This window comes from Falco punctatus (genome assembly GCF_963210335.1).
Source record: "Falco punctatus genome assembly, chromosome: 2".
Lineage (NCBI taxonomy): Eukaryota > Metazoa > Chordata > Aves > Falconiformes > Falconidae > Falco > Falco punctatus.
In genome coordinates this window covers 75,485,150-75,506,251 of record NC_137581.1, presented here as the reverse complement: position 1 = coordinate 75,506,251, position 21,102 = coordinate 75,485,150, and the positions used below count along the sequence as shown (strand labels likewise).

Here is a 21,102-nt window from a genome sequence, read left to right as displayed (position 1 = left end):
AACAGACTTTTAAATCTATTAGCATTTTAGCATGGTGGGTTGACCCCAGGCAGAGAAAAGGACCCAGTCACTCACTAAGCAATAGCTTGGAAGACAACAGCCACCCCTTTTTTTTTTTTTTTTTTTGAGCATGGTGGTATTGGATAACCCTTCAGCCAGCTTGGGTCAGCTCAGCTGTCCCTGCTGTGCCCCCTTCCCAACTTTCTGCCCATCTCCAGCCCACTCACTAGGAGGTGTGGGTGTGGGTCTGTACAGAGTAAGAAACAGTAAAAGCCTTTAGGCTTTGCAAGCACTGATCAGCCATGGCAAAAACATCCAAAACAGCACCATACAGGCTGCTATGAAGAAAGTTAACTCCATCTCAGCCAGACTCAGTACAGTGAGTTAATTCACTAAGCACATTAAAGCATGATAAACATGATAAGGCATCAAGGTGACTCCGTGTCCTGAATTCTAACCCTTCAGTTTTTACAATAGAACTGCTTTGTAGAGCCACAATTATAAATAATTTTATTTCTGCTTACAGAACAACCAAGTGGCATAAACCAGCTCTATAGCTGGTAAATAACAGAAAATATCAGAAAAGATGGGGTTGATGTGGCAAGGCATATGAAAAATGGGATTTAAAATGAGTAAGATCTGCTCAATTTTTAAAATTCTCTGCACTCAAATATTTCCCAGGCAACTCTGTACATATTTAGGCTTGTTAGTCAAGATTTAATTAGATGAAGTCAGAAGTGAAAATTATTTCATTACCAGTGATAAATCCAGATGTTGGTTTCAGACTATGGAACTGTTGATCATGTTTAGCTCTCTCCTCCACAGTAATAGCCCAGATATCCAGGTTGCCTAGCCCAAAAGAAATGGAGAAATAAAATTCAGAAACATTATTTTAAAAGTACATTATTTTTGTTTCTGAGTGTAATTATATCATATCATACCGGACCTCTGAAAACAACATACACAGAGTATCCGAAGTCTATAGTTGGTATCTCCATGAATCCTTAAACAGCCAGTTAGGACTTAATGAACTTACCAGAACTAAGTGTAACTGAATTAAGATGACTACTGAGCACTGATCCACTTATCTGGCTCATACAGAAATTTAAGTTACAACCAGGCTGCTCAAAGTGCAATCAAATAAAAGACAACATCAGCATACCAGAGGATATAATGCAGAAGGTTTGTAAGACTAGATATTTAGGAGGCGGGAGGCCATTTGCCTCTCACAATACATACAGCTGAAATGCAAGTTCTTTTAATTGAAAAGGTACCTTGAACAATCAGTTGTGTACTCTGTTCTTGTACTATTATAAGAGAAGAACTCTCCTTACTTGTCTAGGAAAAGTGTGATTCAACCAGATAGTAAACATTTTTCATGGGCAACAATACCACAGGAAAGCATGCTCCTCATTCTTCTGAGAATGAGAAATCTGAATAAGAATGTTACACAGACCAGATCCTTCACACCACATTCATAAATTGGAGATGAATATTTAGTTTACACTGAGTTTTATTACCCTTCCACAGTGCCATGCTTCTACAACACTTTTTCCAGTTCTAGCTCCATTTTTGTGCCAGTTCCTCTCCTCTCTCTCCTCTTGCAGACATTTCACTTTCATCCTTCAGATTATCTGTACTCAGAGTAAACATATCTCAACTTCCACCTGAGACCTCCAATAAGCTCTCTAACACTGCATTTCAGGTTTGTTTCAACAATTTCTAACCAGTAAAATCATTATTTCAACATCTGTAGAAGTACACGGCACTGGTGCACCTTCCTATGGGAACATAACAATATGAAGGCACCTAAGTTAATGGAAACACTGTTTTATTGAAGCAGTATTAAAAGATAAAATGTAGACTTGCAGAAAAAATAAAGAGATCTAGCATTCACTCTGTCTCAGCACTACATTCTCAGATTAAATTTCAGGTAACAAGGTCTACAAATATTTTCAACAAATATTTTAAACTGCTTGCACGCTGAGGCAGAATCAGACTCAGCAGTTATGAAGAACATAAGAATTTCCTGCCTCCTGAATTTCTGCTATTTAAAATCTACTTTCATGTGGCAAAATGTACTTTGGAGAGAAAAGAAAATGGACAAAGGGAAGAAAAACATTCCTTTAAATAGCAGATTTCACTAATGAAAGAAAAGCCACATTCTTAGTAAAAAAGTATCATCTCAATTTCAGGTAAACCATGGATTTCTAGAAGCAGACTAATAATATCTAATTCAAAGAAAGGACATTTTAAGATTAGTCCAGAAATCCCAGAATTTTAGTGATAAGCTCACAGAGGCACTGTAAACAGATTTCGTAGCTGTGCTCCCTGTGGGGATGGAACAGGACTCTTCCTGGATATGAACATCCCAAAACACAACAGTTCAAGCAACCAGTTATCTCTTAATCGTCTCGTGAACCCCTGATAGGAGGAAAGGAATAGTGTTAAGACTTTATGACCAATATGCAGACTAGGCTGACTAGTCTAGGCCAACTAGGAGTAGAGGAACATCTCCCTGTATTGGAAACACGACTACTGCAGCCTGAGATCCTAAGGCTGGATGGGATAGCTTACACAAAGGGGGAGAATTTCTTGAACGTAATGGGGGAAGAAAAAAACCACCAACAAACCAACATGAAATTTGCAATGGTTCACTGGCTTGCTCTCTCTCAATTTGAGGTATGCATGACTCAGTACCAAAAAAAATAAGTAATAATAAATAAATAAATAACAAACCCCAAAAAACACAACAACAACAAAACCTAGCTCTCCCTATCCTCTGCAAAAAAAGCAGCAAAACCCAGAACTAAAAACTCTCATGGCATGAGGTAGCTAAAAATGTATTATAGTAACTATTTCAAAACAAAATTTGTTGATTTATTCTCTGGAGTCCCTGTAGCTAGAACAAATTATTGTCAATATTTAATCTTTCAGATGGAGATTTGGTTGGTATTGGAACAGTAGGTCTCCTTGATTATTAACATCAAAAGAGCCAATGTTAAACCAAGCAACCCTAGTAGCCTCTTCAGTCAGAAAAGTATGAACGGCATCTCTGGCATTGACTTATTTCCTTCTTTTGTTGTTTGAGGAAACAATAAGACCTACGCAAGAGCATGAAACAGGACCTTACTCAACACTATGACATCATTCATGGCTTCAGATCCTGGATGGCAATATAGAGGTTGTGGAGCTTTTCAGTGTATTTCGATACAAAGGAGGCAGTCAACAAACCACAAAATCGACTCATAAGCAAGCTATTCCTGAGTGCAACAACAAGCCCTCTAACCATCTTTTCTTTTGCAGGGCTTAGCAGTAACCTCATCTGTAGAAGTGAAGCAGTGGGCCCTCATATATGGAACAGGCATTTTCTTCTCCTGGACAAAATGACACAACATCAAGCATAACACATTCTTCCAACAATTATCAAAATCCTACCATGCCTAATTTTTTTTTAGTCATCCTTAAAATAAGCAGTGTTCTGGAATATCAGTGAGTTACCCCAAATATAATATTGGATGCTGTGCTCTTTCCATACCCACTGTCCAAGCTGGCTTGAAAGATCCTTTAAAAAGAAAGAAAGTGAAATAAAAACAAAACTATCATTATTGGCATTCACAAGCACAGTGATACCAGATACTGCACATTTGGAATGAGGACTTTCCGAAGATGGAGACTGCATAAATCTTCTTATTGGTAACTACAGGCAGCAGAAAATGTTGCATTCTCAAAAGGATGCTAAATGTCCCCATAAAAATTAGAATTTTCTTTACACCATTTGTTTCCTCTTACAACAATCTTAGCCTTTTGCTGTCATCGTCTAAGAGGAGGGACTGGCAGACTTGGTTCAGGTATGAATACCCTAAGAAACTTCCCTCACACTGCATTACAAATTAAAGATACTCCAGAAACTACATTAGCCACATACTTATTCCAACTTCCTCTTTGTAGAGCAGTCAGATGAAAAAAGTTGTTTGAGAAGAAATAATCAATTCCCTCCTTCTTAAAGCCATGTACTAGAGTTAAGAGGATCCTGGACAACAGATGCAAGATCGAATGGTAATATATAAAACTGAAAAAAGAAAGCTGCTATCCATCTGTAAGGCAATGAGAACTCTCTGAAGACGGCAGAGGAGAATGCTTTGAAGACAATATTTCCATTAAGAATGTATGTACATGTTTAAATATTGGCACATGCAAAGCACAGCCCTGACTCTAAACAAAAGGAAATACTTGTCTGAATGAGATTTCTTTCACATCATGACTTCCTTACATTGTGAAAATCAGTGAAGCTATTCACAACTTTGTACATGACCTGAAAGAGTATTCTACACAAAATTGTCCAGTGAGTTTATTTGATCAAAGCACCTAGTAGCCAGTTTCACTCCCAAACTGACGAAGTCTGACACCAAACAAGGTTTAATTCTTAGAGGGCTGGACTTAAAGATAACTGAGACAATGCATGGCAGCCTCCAATTATACGTTTGTGCTAGCTACCGTGTGTAAAGGGATGTTTCTTCTGTTGCGCTGCATGGACTTTTTCAGACTGGCAGAGTCTGCATCCAGTCAATTGTGTTTAGCAAGAACTGGGTATCTCTAACAACATACTCTGAATAGCACACGTGTTTCCTGAAGTCTCCCATGGAAACAATAACACTAGACATAAATTTAGTTCCTAGCTATATCCAATCCAAAAAACTAGACTTCCATATATATTTATATACAGACACACACTTTTTTTCTGTCTATGTGTGTATGCATATGTAAGTGTGTATATATATATATATATGTGTATATCACACACAAACACACATATACACACAAGAATTATATCTGCATCTCCAGAGATAAGCCCTCAACAGATACAACATTTAAGTGGAACTAAACTAGTTACTAGGTCTCAGCACTGAAATTTTTCTTTGTAATCTTTCTTCAGGTTTGTTGCAAAGCTGGCCTAAAAAAATCTATTTTACATGAATAGCAAAGAGTAATGTCTCTATTGCACCACCAGGGCCCTTCCTGGATCTTTCAAAAAGACTGAAGTTCAAGATGCTATACCTTCCTCTGTTATAAATGGAGAGCTAAAAAATGCAGCACCTTTGTTCTAATCAAAATACGGGCTAAGGGACAAGAAATTTGAAGTGATAGCATCCAAAGGCATCTGCTGTACTTTTTAACAATAAAAACATCCAAGAACCCTCAAAGAAAAAGCATATCCACTTCTTAGCCACAATTAGTGCAAAATGAGGCTATGCTTTACTGCCAGTGGTTGAGTGGCCTGGATCTGCCCTACAGTTACATACTATATGACTGTAATGGATCAATGTACAAAAAAGGGATACAGCACAGCTTTTCTGTTTGACTCTTCTGAGATGTTGGGTCTATGTTCTATGGGTCTTCAAAAACATTGCAAATCAGATAAACCATCATCTCAGAAATCCACACTATCCATAAACACTTCCATACAACTTGGAAAGCAACGTTTATGCGGAGTGTTTGCATGTAAGAATAGTTCAGAATACACTATAAACAACTTACCCGCAAAAGGTGTTGGAAACTGAGCCATGGTTCTGTCACTTTTAGCTTCTTAATAGATGCCTGAAAAAGGAGAAAAAACCTCAACAATCAAACAGTTACAGGATCTTCTATTTTCAATATATATTCTGTCCCCCCTAAAATTAATTAGTCAAGCAAAAATAAAGACAATGAAGAAGTAGGATCATACTGCAAGAACTGGTACTTAAAAGAGAATTGTCTCATTTTTTGTACTACCCTATGCATCCATGAGTGTGTTTTCATACTAGCACACAGCCACATTATAGTTCTGCTTCAATTATGTCCTCAAAAACAATCTTTATTTATAAATAATCAGTGATGTAGTAAAGAACAGAGTTGAACCAGCCACAACACACAAGATCTCAGTGACACTGCCCAAGGCTGCATTACTTTACTGGGTGTTAGAGCTCTGCCCCTACTTAACAGCAGTCGGCCCTATTTCCAGCTGCTGAAAACATACAACACTGGCAGCTATCTGCTTTTTGTTCCTGACAGAAAAATTCATTAAACGCACTGTCTTGCTTAGAGTTCCTTTGTTTTAAACAAAGTACTTTAAAAAATGAAACTAAATTTCAAGACTGCTTTACCCCCAAACCACCCCACAAATTTAATAAGTACATCCGAATTGACAAAGCGCTAAAGGTGACATCGCAAGCAAAAATATGTTAGTTGGTAGGAGATACTCTGAAGTCAGCACTGCTTGCTTTTCAAATACAAGCAATCTACACAGTCTAGAAATTTAATCTTTAAAGAAAAAAGGAAAAACATTTTTCTTACTCCACACAAAGACTGACATGAACTGCCTCAGCCAAGAGGACAATAGCTAGCAACAGAGCCACAAAACAATGAAAAAGCTGCCTCTTCTCCTACTAGATTCCACTCATGTTTTCCAGGCAACAGAAGAAAAGCAAAAGGAAACAGAATCAGGAGAAGAATAATTTAGAGTGCTTGAACAGCAGCAGAAATTTATCAATATCACTAAGAAAAGGCATTAACTTGCATCAACAATTTCTTTTTGTCTGAATTTCTTGTTTGCTCCCCTGCCCATCCCCCTTTCACACTTCCCACATACTCTTCTGGCTTCCAACTTGGGAACCTACTATGTATACACTCCACATATGTCACTGCAGAGAAACCCACAGCACTTTTGTAAACCAGTCTTCCCATCAGTTTTGATTTAGAGAACAATGAAAAAAACACTTTTTTTTTTTTTTTCTCATAATTTGGCACAGCAACCAAGCATGGTACATGACTCAGAAAACTTCTTCCAAATGCCAGGTAATACAGCCCATACTAATTTCACGCACAGCATGCATTATCTCAAAAGTTTAAAATCACATGCATACTGACACAACATTTTCAGAATAAGCTATCTCAGTAGCATGGCTCTTCCAAAAGCATTTAAGTGCTAGAATCTTTGCTTATGTTTTGTTATCATGCTCTGTTGCATGCAATACCTCTATTATGCTTCTGATTTTTAAAACTGCAAGTAAACCCAGGGAGGGGCAGGGGGAAGAGTTCTCTGAACTTCCATGTGCATACTGTTGAATCTTACAGCACAGGCAGTTTTTACACACAAGTGTTAAAGAGATAACATGAGAGAGACCAGCAGAGCACAGATTCTCTTACTATTACATTTAAGTTTCCCAGAGTATACAGGACAGGAAAAGCACTCGGGGCAGCAATGGGAGGACGAGGCTTGAGGAGAACTAGAGGGTGAGTTAGGTAAGGGCAGTGGTATTTGTTTTTTTTTGAGGGGGGGGGGGGGTTTGCAAGCTAAGAAAACTTTAATATTGTAAATACTGGGACAGAAGAGTGCGTAAGAGGATTGAAAGTGTTTAGCCACTTAAGAGAATATACTCCTCTGCAAAGGAATTGGTAGTTTATTCCTCCTCTACCTTAACACATCAGAAAGAGGGGAGGGAGTGGGAAGTCTCAAGACTAGCCCTGCACTGGATGCCAAAGAAAGCATAAAACCAGCTAAAGAGTTTCTGGAGAGAGGGGGGAGGGGGGAGGACCTGGCAGTAAACAGATTAAATAGTGATGGGTAAAACAGAGAAAAGGAACACAAAGCTATGTTTAAACTTGAGAGACTGAAAACCAACATAAAATAGACTGCAGACAGACATACAATAAGAAGCAAATATAGGGAGAGAAAGATCAACATACTCCAGTAAGAGAGTAATTTAAATGTGCTGTTTATTGCCAATGTAACATCCAACTTCTATAACCAGAGGTTTCATTTTACATGCCTGTGGTGACACCAGGGGCTCTAACTCTGCAGGATGTGGACAGTTGATTCCAACAGCTCAGAGTTTGTTATATATGAAAATGAAGGTTAGAAAAGAGCAGGAACTTCACAGCATTCCAATACTGACTTCACATTTTTTTATTTACATATCAAAGAGCTGGAGAACCTGCCCTGTAAGGAAAGACTGAAGGAGTTAGGTCTTTTTTCCCTGGAGAAGAGAAGGCTCAGCAGGGACCTCATGACTGTAGTCCAGTACTTAAAGGGCAGCTACAAAGAGAACAGAGGCTTTCTTGTCATAAGGAGACATGGAGAATCTAAGAAGCAATGGGTACAAGTTACACTGGGAGAACTTTCCTCTCAATATAAAAAAACCATTTCTTACAGTGAGAACAATCAATCATTGCAACAACCTCCCCAAGTATTTGGTAGGGTCCCCATCATTGGAGGTTTTCAATGTGCACTTGAACAGGGTGCTAAGCTAACCTCATCTAGGCTCCTTCCTCTTCCATGAAAAGCTGGACCAGACAATCTTTTGAAGGTCTGTTCTCACCCAGGCTGTTCTGTGATTTTTCTTTTTGGGTTGAAGATCTCTGGGATGCAGACCTGGTATTATTTATCCAAAAGGCATCTGGCATTGTCATTATATTACAAATGCATCATACATTTGTAAATTATTGTAATGGAAATACAAGCACTGACATTTCCATTTGCAATATTATTTTGAAATAGTAACAAGTTGTTCTAGATCTGCGTTCCTTGTACCCTAATCTCTACGGGTTCCACCACAGTGTTAACTCCTTTGCCTTCCTTGATCCTCCCGACAACCTCCAACAAGAAAGAATGCATAGTGGGAAAACAAAAATTTTGTAGGAACCAACTGACCAGAAAGCTGAGAGAAAAACAGAATGAGTAAACCGAGCTCTGTGCCATTCCCTTTAGGAAAGCAGTAATTTCTAACTACTGATATTTGTATTTGTAGGAACTTAAGATACCTCAGTAATTTTTCGAACTCTTAACAAATTTGATTGACATTGACCAATGAGTTCAGAAATTATTCAAGCAGGAAGAGGAAGAGACAATAAGAGGAACCACAACTGCACTGTCAGTCAATTGTATGCACTGTTTCCTTAGAAAGCCAGCCCAAAACTCTTACCATAAGCAAAATTATACTAGTAACGAACAGTCCATCAAATATCTTTTCTGCAAGAATCAGAAGATATAATGGATATTTTATACTGCTTTGAGAAAGAGCAATAAAAAACATTAAGCTACTTGACTTTACCTGTCCACAAAAAAGCTTAAGCCAAGGCCACACTGAGATTTGCAAACATCCAACATTAAACATTTCCTTTCAACATACATCACTTAATCTATAAGTAACAGAGAGATACATGTCTAATCCACACACAATATAAACTACTCAACACTATGATCATTCACAAGTTCCATACTTCCCAACTCTCCAGAAAAGAAATAACCACCAACTTTCAAATTCAGTGTGGTACCCACATCAATCATACTGAGCCCTCTCTCCCCACAAAGATCTGTGCAGCACCAGAGTGCTTGTGTTCCTAGGTCAGTGAAAGTAGCATAACGAACAAATGATGTTCCAGTAGATCAATAAATTGCAAATGCACACAAGACCCATTATACACATCTGCTCTCTGTAATTTTTTTCTGCTCAGAATTATTATGCTCTGTTGTTATAAGCAGGTAGAAAGGATGCTGGTTGTAAACACTGTTCCAGTTTCACTCAACATCTACTGTGTTCAGGGGTTTTACCTCTCTGTCACTTGGGAGGTGGAAAGCCCACAAAGTCTGGGAGTGAACATTTCAGGCAAGGAAAGTGAGGAAAGAGGAGAGCCTTCTCCCTCAAAAATTATGCGGCTGATAAGACCCCACGAGCCTACATTTTTCAGCCTAAGGAATAATGCTATTTCGCAAAGGGAAGGAGACAGACAACACTTGGAGGTAGGTTCTCAGCCCTGATTGTCTTCCAATGTGGCAGTCCTACTGGAATAAATACAGTCCTACCATCCATGATCTCACATGGACTTCAGAGCACGAGGCTTCCCCCAAGGCTGAGCATGGGGGATACTGGCACATGGACATGAAGTGTAGAACAAACATCAGGACCAAGACATTGCGACAGACAAAACTTTTACATTCTGTTCAGTTAGAACTTTCATAATCTACACAATTATTTTTATATACACAGACTGTGTTAAAACACACATTTAAAATACATAAGTTAGTTTATGAGAAAAATTTGCTTAGACCCAGCTCTGAGCAAGGGGAACAAGAAAACACCTGTCTCAGCTGTTAGCACTCTCTATTCCATCTTATGCTATTGTAGATAAGTCCAGAAATATTTCATTTCCCATTCCTCACTGCAAATAATTTCTTCTCATAAACCAAAATTCTATCTACAAGTAGTACTCTCTTTTATAGATACACAAGTACTCTTACCATTCTGCTCCTTAAAGGAGGGCTTTCTAGACAAGAAGTTATTCATATAAAGGTAAAACTGAAACATATATGTTAACTAACCCCATACATATAAAAGCCCAGATCAAATCTAAATCTAAGTACTGATGTCTTATCTAAGTTTTTACCTTGAAAAAATGATCAGGTTGAAAACAACTACACTAACAACACTTATGCATAAAAGTCAGGTGTATGAAAACTCCTTCCACTATTATATATGGACTTAAACAATGTGGCTCAAAAATTTATTACAGTTTCTAAAGTTTTCTGTGCTCTTCTAAGGACCTGTTTACAAAGAAAACTGCAATAAAGCCACAGGAAGTATTAATTAAGAGCAATTTAGCTATTTTGGTGCTATGTGTCTTTATATGGACAAGTTTGACATGAAAAAGATCATTTTTTTGTTTGCCTCAATATGCAGCACAGCATTTCTATTCTTAAACAATCATTCACAAGATAATTCGGGCATACAATTCAAGAAGTAATTCCTGAGGCAACTTATCAGTCACCTTCCTCCTCCTACAATAAAAAAAGAAACAAAATCAACCAGATAAAACCCCACATCCTTCTCAAGAATTCCAAATTATGACAAAACACCCCCAAGCAGGATGTCATGTGAGAATACTGTAGACTAACAGCAGGTTTTGTTGTTTTCCCATATTACATGAGAACTAGTATTAAAAAAAAAGGACTCTGATAGTTTCAGCAAAGCCTGGTAATTTTAAATAGATGCTGGAAAACAAAAACAGTTTGAGCCATTCATGTAATTTTGATTCTTGCTTTTTAGAGATCAGATCATTAATACTGTTACCAATTTCAGTCAAACTTTTCAGAGTTTCTGCTCTTTACAGGTATGACTTTGAACTGTAAAAACCTTCACAAATGTTAAGTTCTACTGTTTCTTGTGGTTTTTGCTAAGCACCCAAATGAGACTGACAAAGCTCACCACTGCAAATGCTTTTCAATACCCGTAGCAATGATTAAACTTCTAAGATCACTCCTGTATTCACAATTCCCCTCTCTTCTATGAGGAAAGGATATAACCTATCTCAAAGGAAGAAAAATCACTATAAACCCACCAAGCAGACAATAGGTGTAGTAACATGGCACTCTTTTCTCCGCTCTAACTCAGAAGACATCTCAAGAGTCTAACAAAGAAAAAATTCCTTACTTCCTAAAAACGGGAAAAATTGAGAGATTTATCAACCTGATGTTAACATTTATCAAGAACTGTGGTGGAAGCCCCAGACTAACAATAAAAATGGTGCTTCTGCATACAACAAATCTGAAAGCAGTTAAGTACTGTTTATTTTCTTGCCATGGCACTGTCACTCTCTTGTTCTGTCCCATAAGCTTTAAGTGTTTCTGCAGGAAAGCCCTCCACAACTGCTTCCACAATAACTACCAGGTTGTTGTCTGTTCTTGCTGAAATACTACAGAAGAGATGCACTGTCCAAAATACATTTTACTACTTCAAGACCTTAGGATCAAAGTTCAAGAGGATGGTTATGAGGAACAGTTTTGGTGCAATCAGACCTATACCGCTCAAAAATTCCCAGACAAGTTTAAGATCTAGGCAACAGCCTTATTTGCCATTCAGATTAACAGCTGGCTTGCTGTTTTCCACAGCTGGTCTTTCATCAAAACAGTACTGAGTTTTCCAGACTATATTAACTCATACACTTCTGGGTGAAGGTATTTCTAATTTCTTTAACTGACATCTAAATATTAATAATTGTTAATTTAACATGAACAAGGTGCTTAGAATTTGTCTTTAACAGACATACAAGATTATTTCTTCAGAGAGAGTTCAGAGATTAACTCCTTGAAAATTTAGTCCTTTTCTTCTCCCAATAAATGAGAATGCTTACTGGCATCAGGATTACCCCTCTGAAGCAAATGAGAATGACAATTCCCATTTCAAAGCTAGGAAAACTGACAGGGAAGTATTCTAATTCATTGTAAAAGTTAACTTGTTCCAACTGTAACCTGGAACAGAAATCTAATTCAGTCTGATCATCAACCACAAGAACATATTTTGCACATAGGTATCGCAAGCAGCAGAGAAACTAAGTGATAAGGTTGGAAATGAGAAATTAAAGAACTGGAGATCTTCCAGTATCATTATATTCTGCATCTTCATCCACATAAGAAATGTTGCCGATGACTACATATTACCAGCAATACTCAAACAGTTCTCAAGCACTATAGTTAAAATATTTTAGGACAGTGCAGGCTATATAATGAAAGCAAAAGTCCTTAAGGAGTTCCCAGTTTAATTGAGTGGAATTAACATCAGGAAGAAAGCAAGCAAAGGCTGCAATGATAAGATCATTTTGTTGTATAGTCTAGCTAGCACAATTTGAATGGCTGTTTCTAATCTTGTATACACATGGGCTGTTTTTAATCTTGACAGCATTTCACCCAGTAATTCTAATATTTCAGGCACAGTTCACGCAGTACTTTTTTTAAAGAGATGACTGGCTTTCATTTAAAAAGATTTAACATGATGGAAAATCCACTGCATCACTGAAGTGTTTCTAAAACCCTTATGAAGAAATAAAATAAATATATTGTTTTATTTTCAGTTGAATATTTGTTGATTTCATTCTGAACCACCAGATTGTGTAAAGTATGAATTCTTTTCTTATATTTCAAAACAAAACTTTCAGTACTTTCTTAGCACTCACAACTTTCATTTTTTTTCTTTTTAGTTGTCTTTACTTACAGAGATGAAGTAGTAAGCTGCTTTCTTTTTTTGTTTGGTTTTGTTTTGTTAAAAAGCTACATTAACACAAGTTGGCAACTTCTGACGCCTCCCCCTTCAATACAAGTTCTAAAACTAAAAATCTGAAACACAAGCATTACAGGGTTAGGAATGTGCACCACACCTACAAGATAGCCTTAACAGTAACCCACCACTAACTTCAGGGATGGTTCAGTAAGGAGAACAAGTAAATGCATTGTATTGTTGCTAGATACAAAAGCATCAAGTTCCCTTAGACCCCCAAAGTCTATTTTGTTTCGCAAACATGAACTTGAGCACTGATCTCAACTGCCAGTACGTAATGGTTTATAGTTCTACAGAATGCTAATAGAATCAGATAAAGTAGATTGGTTCTGCTATTTACATTACATAAAACGAAGACAGTCATGCTTTATTTTGGAACTGTTAATCTGGCTGTCTCCATGGATCGCTAAGCAATGGCGCTTAGAAGATACACTGCAGAACAAAAGAAAAAAGTGGCCACAGTGTGGAGTCCAGCCTTAGACAAAGGAAAGCAAAGTCTGAGTGCTCTGCAATACGTAAGTGCTAGTTCTATGTTCTTTGTGTATTATTCTTTTATTCTAAGAAGAGGTTGATAGTCACATCACACCTTAAACTTAGCCACCCTTAACTTTTCAACTCTAGCTTGTCAGAGTGTAGACTACAGTTGATCTGAAAGCCCTATGCAGTACTGGATCATTTCTATTTCTCTACACGTTTTCCCCTCATCAAATTTCTAATCTCTCCAGTTCACATAATACGTAACCTTGTTTCTTCCTTTACAGCCTCGGCAAGAAATAGCCCAACTACAGAATAATATGATTAGGTGCTTTTTTCTTTCCCTTTTTTTTTTCTCCCATATTAACCCTTTCCTTATTCCTACATCAACTATCACAGCACAACTGCTTCCATGCACCCTCGAACCACCTCTTACAGTGAGGTGAACACTGCTATATTGCTTATAAGTCAAGAAGATAATGTAAATATACTAGAGGGTAGTTGATAAATTTCTTACCTCACTTTCCTACAGATTCTCACTACACAACTCTGCATGAACTCTCCCATGTCTCACCATACTGGTCCAGCACTACTCCAGTGTTCCTGCCTTCTCAATGCATTATTTGAATCTATCCTTGCTACTTACCTCCACTGCAGCTGAAGCCACCCTAACCACAAGGATCCCTTTTCCATACCCCTGCATAAGCTCAGAAGTGATATGGGGCTGGAGATGATGGACTTGTGAGCTGTGTTTTCAGTCACAGGACTGAAAAACCAAAGAAATTGTGGACACAGTTTAGACCTGTGCTCCCCCTTTCTGTACAGGCCAATATAACAGTCTCTAACATCAGACAAATCAGACTCAAAAGACTCATAACCCAGCTGTCTGATGTTCTTAGAGGAATGAGGACAGCCAAAGGAATAGGTCAGAGGCATCAAGTCTTTCTTGGACAGCAGTGACAATCTTCTACTCCAAGATTTCATTACTTGTAGGCGTAACCTAATCCCATGTAGCAATGCTGTGCAAATCCAAATCCACATTCTTGTCTGAACTTGATGGATGACCGTTTGAAATGGGAACAAAGAAAAGAGGAAAAGAAAATTATCAGATGTCCTGAGTTCTTTCACTTCACATTCTCCATCTCTACCCCAAAGTAACAGTTATGCTGAATAGAGGATAAGAAGGAAGAAAAAGCCCAGAGTCAGCACAAGTGTAAGTCAAGACAGTTCAGGATCTGTGTGTCCATGCCCTTTCCCCTCCTCCTAGGCAAAGCCATAAGATAAAAAGGTCTAGCGGGACAGAGACAGGAGAAAGTTGGCGATATAAAAGAAGGTACAGATGGCTCTGTCCCTTGAACGAATCCAGCATAGGTCAGTTTGTCCATCATAAGCATCTACTCTTCTGAACTCCTAGACGAAAGGGGTTCATCAGTTACACAAATGCAGAGGTAAGGCAAAAGTAGTTTCCTATAGCAGACTCATCAAGCAGATTTCAAAACAGTGCTTTAATAGGAGAAAGTGCTCAGAATCTACCAAGCCTTATCAGCATCTCAGTACTTATGTCAGACATCATCACTATTGACTGAAGCAGCCAACATCTGCTACCCATGTACCTTCTGCTCTGAATTTCTTCAAACCTCTGTCTTCCTAACTCCTCTGCATCACACTAGGAGCACTTTCAGATCCAAGAACAGACATATATTATGACACTTAGACAAGTATTCTTGCCATTCACCTTCCTTCTCGTCAAACTTAACGCTGTTGTTCAAACACAGGTTGATAGTTGTCATTCTCTGTGGCTTACTCCTCTATTTTCATCTTCTAATTAGTCATATTGATTTCCTCGAGAACATCAATTCAAGAACTTTGATCTCAGGGCAAAACTCTCTGAAGACGACCTCATAAAAATATTTAAGTGTTCCTTGAACCTGCTCTGAACATAAGTGACATTCCTAAGGAATGACTAACTGCCCAGCACTTCACTGAAAGAAAAAAAGACCCCAAAACAATGAAGATTAATGGCAAAGACTCATTTATTTGTTTTGTTTTCAAAAAGAAAAAAAAAATCATTTCAGAAAGAAATTTCTTATCAGTGAATTGCCCAACATCACTGATCAGCATGTTGTGACAGAAGCTTGTTCTTTGAGGCAAGAACAAAACAGGCATTAAAACAAATCCAGAAAATGAGGATGCTTTCCAAACTTTTTTTGGAAGTTACTTTCTTCTTCAACAACAGAGCTTCTGAGGGAAAGTGGTCACATAAATGCTCCACAAAAAGTTATTCCAGTTGTTGGGGTTAAACTAAGCAAACACTTAACAAAATTGTCAAGATTTAATCATGAGGCTTCTCATATTGAGCTAAAAACATCTTACTGACCTATGAAGTCACCAATGCAGCACACAGCAGGAAATTTTCCGTTCTGTGGGACTAAGACACAGGTACAGTCCTGACCCCAGCGCTGTAAGGTGACTAAATATATTTGTGTAGAATGTAGTGATCTAAGCACTCTATTCACCCATTACCTGACCCTTTTGATTTCATCACAAGCAAGATATGTAGTAAAAAGTATATAGCTATAAAAATAAGATATATGTAGCACAAGCTTCATATGTATGGGTATCTACCTAGTGCCACATAACTTAGCATCAAACAGTAAGGTTAAACCCTGTTTGTTACAAGGATGAGTTCAAACAGTTATCCAGAGCGCAGGTGCCAGCAGTGGGGGAATGCAGAGGCAGGCCCTCCAGTACTCCAAAGACCCACCACAGGGCAGAGCTGAGCCCCTCAGTCAAGATGGTGGCACCTCAGGGAAAGCATGGGTAAGAAAAGGCAAAACGCTGCCTGGCAGTGAGGGCAAAAGCTTGAGGAACAGCTCTGCCAGCACCCACATGAGAGGACGACGTACTCCAGGTGCCCCAGCAGGGATCCCCTACAGCCCATGGAGAGACCATGTTGAAGCAGATATTGCCCTGCAGCTCATGGAAAGCGCAATGGAGCAGATACCCGCACTGCAGCCCATGGAGGCCCCCAGACCAGAGAAGGTTTACCCTGAAGGACTGCAGCCTGTGGAGAGGACCCATGCTGGAGAAAGGAAAAGCATACAGAGGAAGAAGCAGCAGAGAGGCGCTGTTACAGACTGACTACAGCCCCTACTTCCCATCCACCTGTGCTGCCTGGGGCTTGAGGGAGGCAGAAGAGTCAGAAATGAAGAAGTGAAGTTGAGTCTGGGATAAAGGTGATGTTCCAGTTTGTCTTTGTTTCTCACTATCCAAACCTGCTTTAACTGGTGATAAATTGATTTTCCCCAAGTCAAGTCTGTTTTGTCCATGACAGTAACTGTTATGTAATTTCCCTGTCTTTATCACAAGCCATGAGCTTTTTCATCTCATCTTCTCCCCTATCCCGTTGAGGAGGGGAGTGAGTGAGCAGCTGAGTGGGCAACTGGTAGCCAGACAAGGTCAATTCATGATAAAATACTAAGTTACTTGAAGAAAACAGTATTCCATCTATAGATGATCCCAACCCCTTAGGAAATATTAGGGATGGCATAGGAGATGTCACAGAATTAGAAAAAGCATGAACAGACAAAACTGTTCTGACTCACAAAATTATTTTTATATAATATAAATAATAAAAGTATGTGCAGACTGACTCATACAAAGATTACCAGGTTTTGGCTTCTACCAATTTGGCATACAACAGGCTTTAAGATGACTCCAACAAAGTTCTCTAAAAACAGTAACACAGTGAATGAATTACCAATGCTACATTTTAGTCAAGGAAATTGTGATAAATTGGGTTTAAAAAGAGATTAAAGAAGAGGACACAGTTTCTTTTCTACTTCAAAGAAGAAACATATACAATAAGCAGTACCTGCTCTACAGGACACAAGTTAATAATCTTCTTTAGGAGAGCACCTGAAGGCAGGCACTTTTAGCAGAATATTTACAGAACTTCAGTAATAAAGCAATATAAATAATAGTTCCCAGGTGAATATAGAGAACATTTTAGAGTCTAAAGCAGCTGACATATTGCAAGGAGTTAGTTACTGAAGTTTCATTTCTTTTATGAAGCAGACAGTTTCATTTATTTAAAGCTTTACTTGTGCCAAGATCTGAAACTCTTTTCCATGAGTAGGATCACCAGTTCTCAGCTTTACAGAAAACTGAAATATTTCTTTTAAAACCAACCCAATTAAAGCAATGGTACGTAGCTTGATAAAGGAAAAGATACCTTTGGAAAAAAAAAATATTCCAAAGATTCACCTAATGTTACCTAAGAATAGTAGTATACCATTTAACACAAATATGCTTCCAGCAGACCATGAAAAGACAAAACAGCACTTTTAAATAGCAGCTTTATTGGAAAGAAATGCAAATGTTGGACCAACAGAAAGTGAAGCTTCCTATGCTATTTTCCACATAGTGATAAGGACAGACCCTTGGGCATTTGTAAAATTAAGGTACTTCCTTACACTAGAAAGGTTGCTTATCAGATAACAGTGCATATGGAGGATAAAGGATTCTCTTACATTGTCAAGAATGCAAAAGTTTTGTGAAGCTTAAACAAGGAATTAAATGTTAAAGTTCAATTGCTAGAGGTAATGTCTCCTATTTATATGCTTAAGAATATACTACTGAAGTAACAATGGCTTAACTGCATAAGGCAGGGTATATCCCGAAGTAAGGTTCCCTTTTCTGATTCCCCTCCAAAATGCCCAGAAGCTATTTTCACGAAAGAGCAAAACCATTTCAGGTGTGTCCACCAGGCTAGGCAGCTGATATATGCAATGGGATAAGGGAAAGAAAAGTGTTTTGCAAGACGAAATAGCAAAAGGTAAATACATACATAAAAATATTAAAAAGCATATTCCAACTTATAAATCCTACTTCTATATTAAACAGAATTATCAATTGACTGCAAGTGCAGTTGAGTGGCACAAAAAAATTGTATAAGGTCATGTAACAAGTTTCCTTTGCAGATGACAAGTGTGCTTTCTATCAGTTCCACGTAAATCAGCCCCCAGCATCTCAACGATCAGAAAAGTTTCAATCCTTGACTGGGGTAAAAGATTCTTCAAATGTTAAGACACAAGGACAGCAATAATCCTGCTGAATATATTACCGGTGGTAATGATGAGTTCAGAGGCAGCAAAGAAATGAGAAAAACAGACACAGACACACACAGAAAGGCTTTCCGCTAGAGTTGAGGTGCAAGTATTTATCCAACACAGGCTCCTTCAAAGCACACATTCATTGAGGTTAAGGTTTTCCTCACTACAAAAAGTCAGGTAGAAGCAAGAGGTTATTGGAATAGACAGATTTCAGCTTCAGTCATAACAAACAGTGTTGCAAACACTAACCCACAGCAGCACTTTTTAACTGCTGAGCAGTTGAGGAAGCAATGGGATCACTCAAAGTGTCACCAAGTTCCAAGCTACAAACACTGCATTTCTGCCAAGGGTTGGGAATTATTTAAAGCCTATGCAAGAGAGAACCAGGACATGCACATAAAGAACCAACTCCAGGAAAAAAAACTAGATACAGAAGACAGGTCATTCTTTTAATAAGATACATATATCAAGCAGATAGAAAAGAGGTGCTCATTCTCACTATATAAATATTTCTAGCTAATAAGATGGCTTCTCCGAAGAATGCAGGTTACAGGGGGAGAGCACCATACGCACAAACATCTCTCATGCTTGATCTGCAAAGCAGGCTGCTTTGTTATGGTCCTTCTGTAAACGACCTAAAAAGTCTGTATAATACTAAAAGAGTAATTTTGCTGTAGTGAAATGCTTTAATACCTGTTTCCTGGATAAAAATTCCTTTCCTTAAAGAGGATAAGAACATTAACGTTATTGTTAGTGCTAATGGTTTACTTACTGTAAGTCACAAATCTGCAGCATGGGAAAGTTTATTTACTGTAGCTTACAAATTTCTCCCCTGTGGGTACTTCAGAAGTCATCTGTTTTTCAGTACCTAGTAATCAGTACAATTTGTTATAAGTCACATTATGGTTGTGGGGCTGCCTTCGACTAGGAAAAAAATGCACAATTTTAATACAATGCTCTGATTTTCCAACATAATAGATCTAGAAAACCTTTCAAGTTTGATTCCAGCAGAAAGTGAAGACAGCTATGAAACCAGACCTACCGAACTCCTTACAAATCCTCACATTTTTAAGTTTTTAACATGTTAACTATTAATCAGTGCCCAACTACACACATAAGTACAGTTCTGCTGGTATGTAACAATATGAACCTTAATTCACTGAAGCCGCATAGTGGCAGCAGGTTGATTACTATGAAGAGACACCCTGAACTCTGCATCCTCAAGAGATTTACTTCCTTAGCAAAGGCAGGCACAGAAAAAAGTAAGTGAAGAGATGAAACGTACAGAGAGTAATAAAGAAAGGTCACAGAGAGGAGGGCCAACAAAGAATGAAGCAAGACAAGCCTGATAAAAGCGTAGGAAGGACATGATGCTACAGTGGACTTCACGGTTCATCCACCTGAAACACCACTCATCCCCCTCCTCCACCAAACTCCCACAGCTCTTACAGCACTCATGTAGAATCTCACAAAGATTAAGCTTTCCAAGTTTCACACTTCGGAGAAGAGATCAAATATGCTTAGAAGATTATGTTACACCCATCACCCACTGATGACAGAAAATTATGATCTGAACACAGAACTTTGTTTCAGGATCTGACTTGCCTAGAGATTAGTGTATTTCTTTTTTGAAAGTAGTCAACAGGATTGCAAGACCCCTTCTTTTTCATCTTCCATCACAATACAAGCCCTGAACAAGATTCTTGTAGGACACCGATGCTGAACAAGACTCCAGCCATTTTGTTAAATGCATGAACTTTAAATTCCTACAAAAGTCATCAGCACTAAATCTCAACCAGACAGTTTTCTCTTGGTATGTTTGTTGCCATGAACTTACTTTGGTTCACTGAAAGTTAGTGTCTGTTAAGACAACACCACGATTTGCAGGGCATCAGGCAGAAATGCCACCTCTAATATCAATTTAAACAGTTAACGAGTGAAATCCTGGGACTAAGTCAAGCAATTTGTATCATCCTCACTAAAATTAGAATCCCATGCCTAAAATCTAAGTCTATAAAGAGGAAATAACCACACTAAAAAATGTAATCTGTAGTGTTTGTTACATAATTACAAAGGCTATGAAGCTGTCTACCTTCTCTCAATTTTTAATCTTGTCATCAGTAACACCATAAAAGAAATTACAGAATGTTATTTCCCATGCTTTGTTAACAACTACAGCTCAAGCTCCTGAAAAACTGATTTAACTTGTGCATCTTCAGCATATTATTCTCTCTTATGGTTTCAAGATTGATAATATGAAAGACACACACTGATAGCAACCAATATACTGGTATGTCTCCCAAACAAACCAAAAAAAAACCCACCCAAAAACACTAGTCCTTGAGCTCAACCACAAGACAGCTCCTTCCTTTCTACGCTGATTTCAAGTTCAGGATAAAGCATGCAGCTGAAGCTCAGAAAGATTCTCA

At 38.2% G+C, this 21,102-nt stretch overlaps 1 protein-coding gene across 4 annotated transcripts in view; it reads right to left on the bottom strand.

Moving 5' to 3' along the window:
• ITSN1 (intersectin 1) overlaps nt 1-21,102 on the bottom strand; it is a 141,179-nt gene that overhangs the window by 103,853 nt on the left and 16,224 nt on the right. For all 4 annotated transcript variants that reach the window (XM_080374684.1, XM_080374683.1, XM_080374685.1 and 1 more), the window contains exons 2-3: nt 5,539-5,598; nt 757-849 (exon numbers count right to left, since the gene is read on the bottom strand). In XM_080374684.1, the coding sequence (XP_080230810.1) occupies nt 757-849; nt 5,539-5,566 (121 nt within the window). In that variant the 5' untranslated portion in view covers nt 5,567-5,598. The remainder of the gene's footprint in view (nt 1-756; nt 850-5,538; nt 5,599-21,102) is intronic.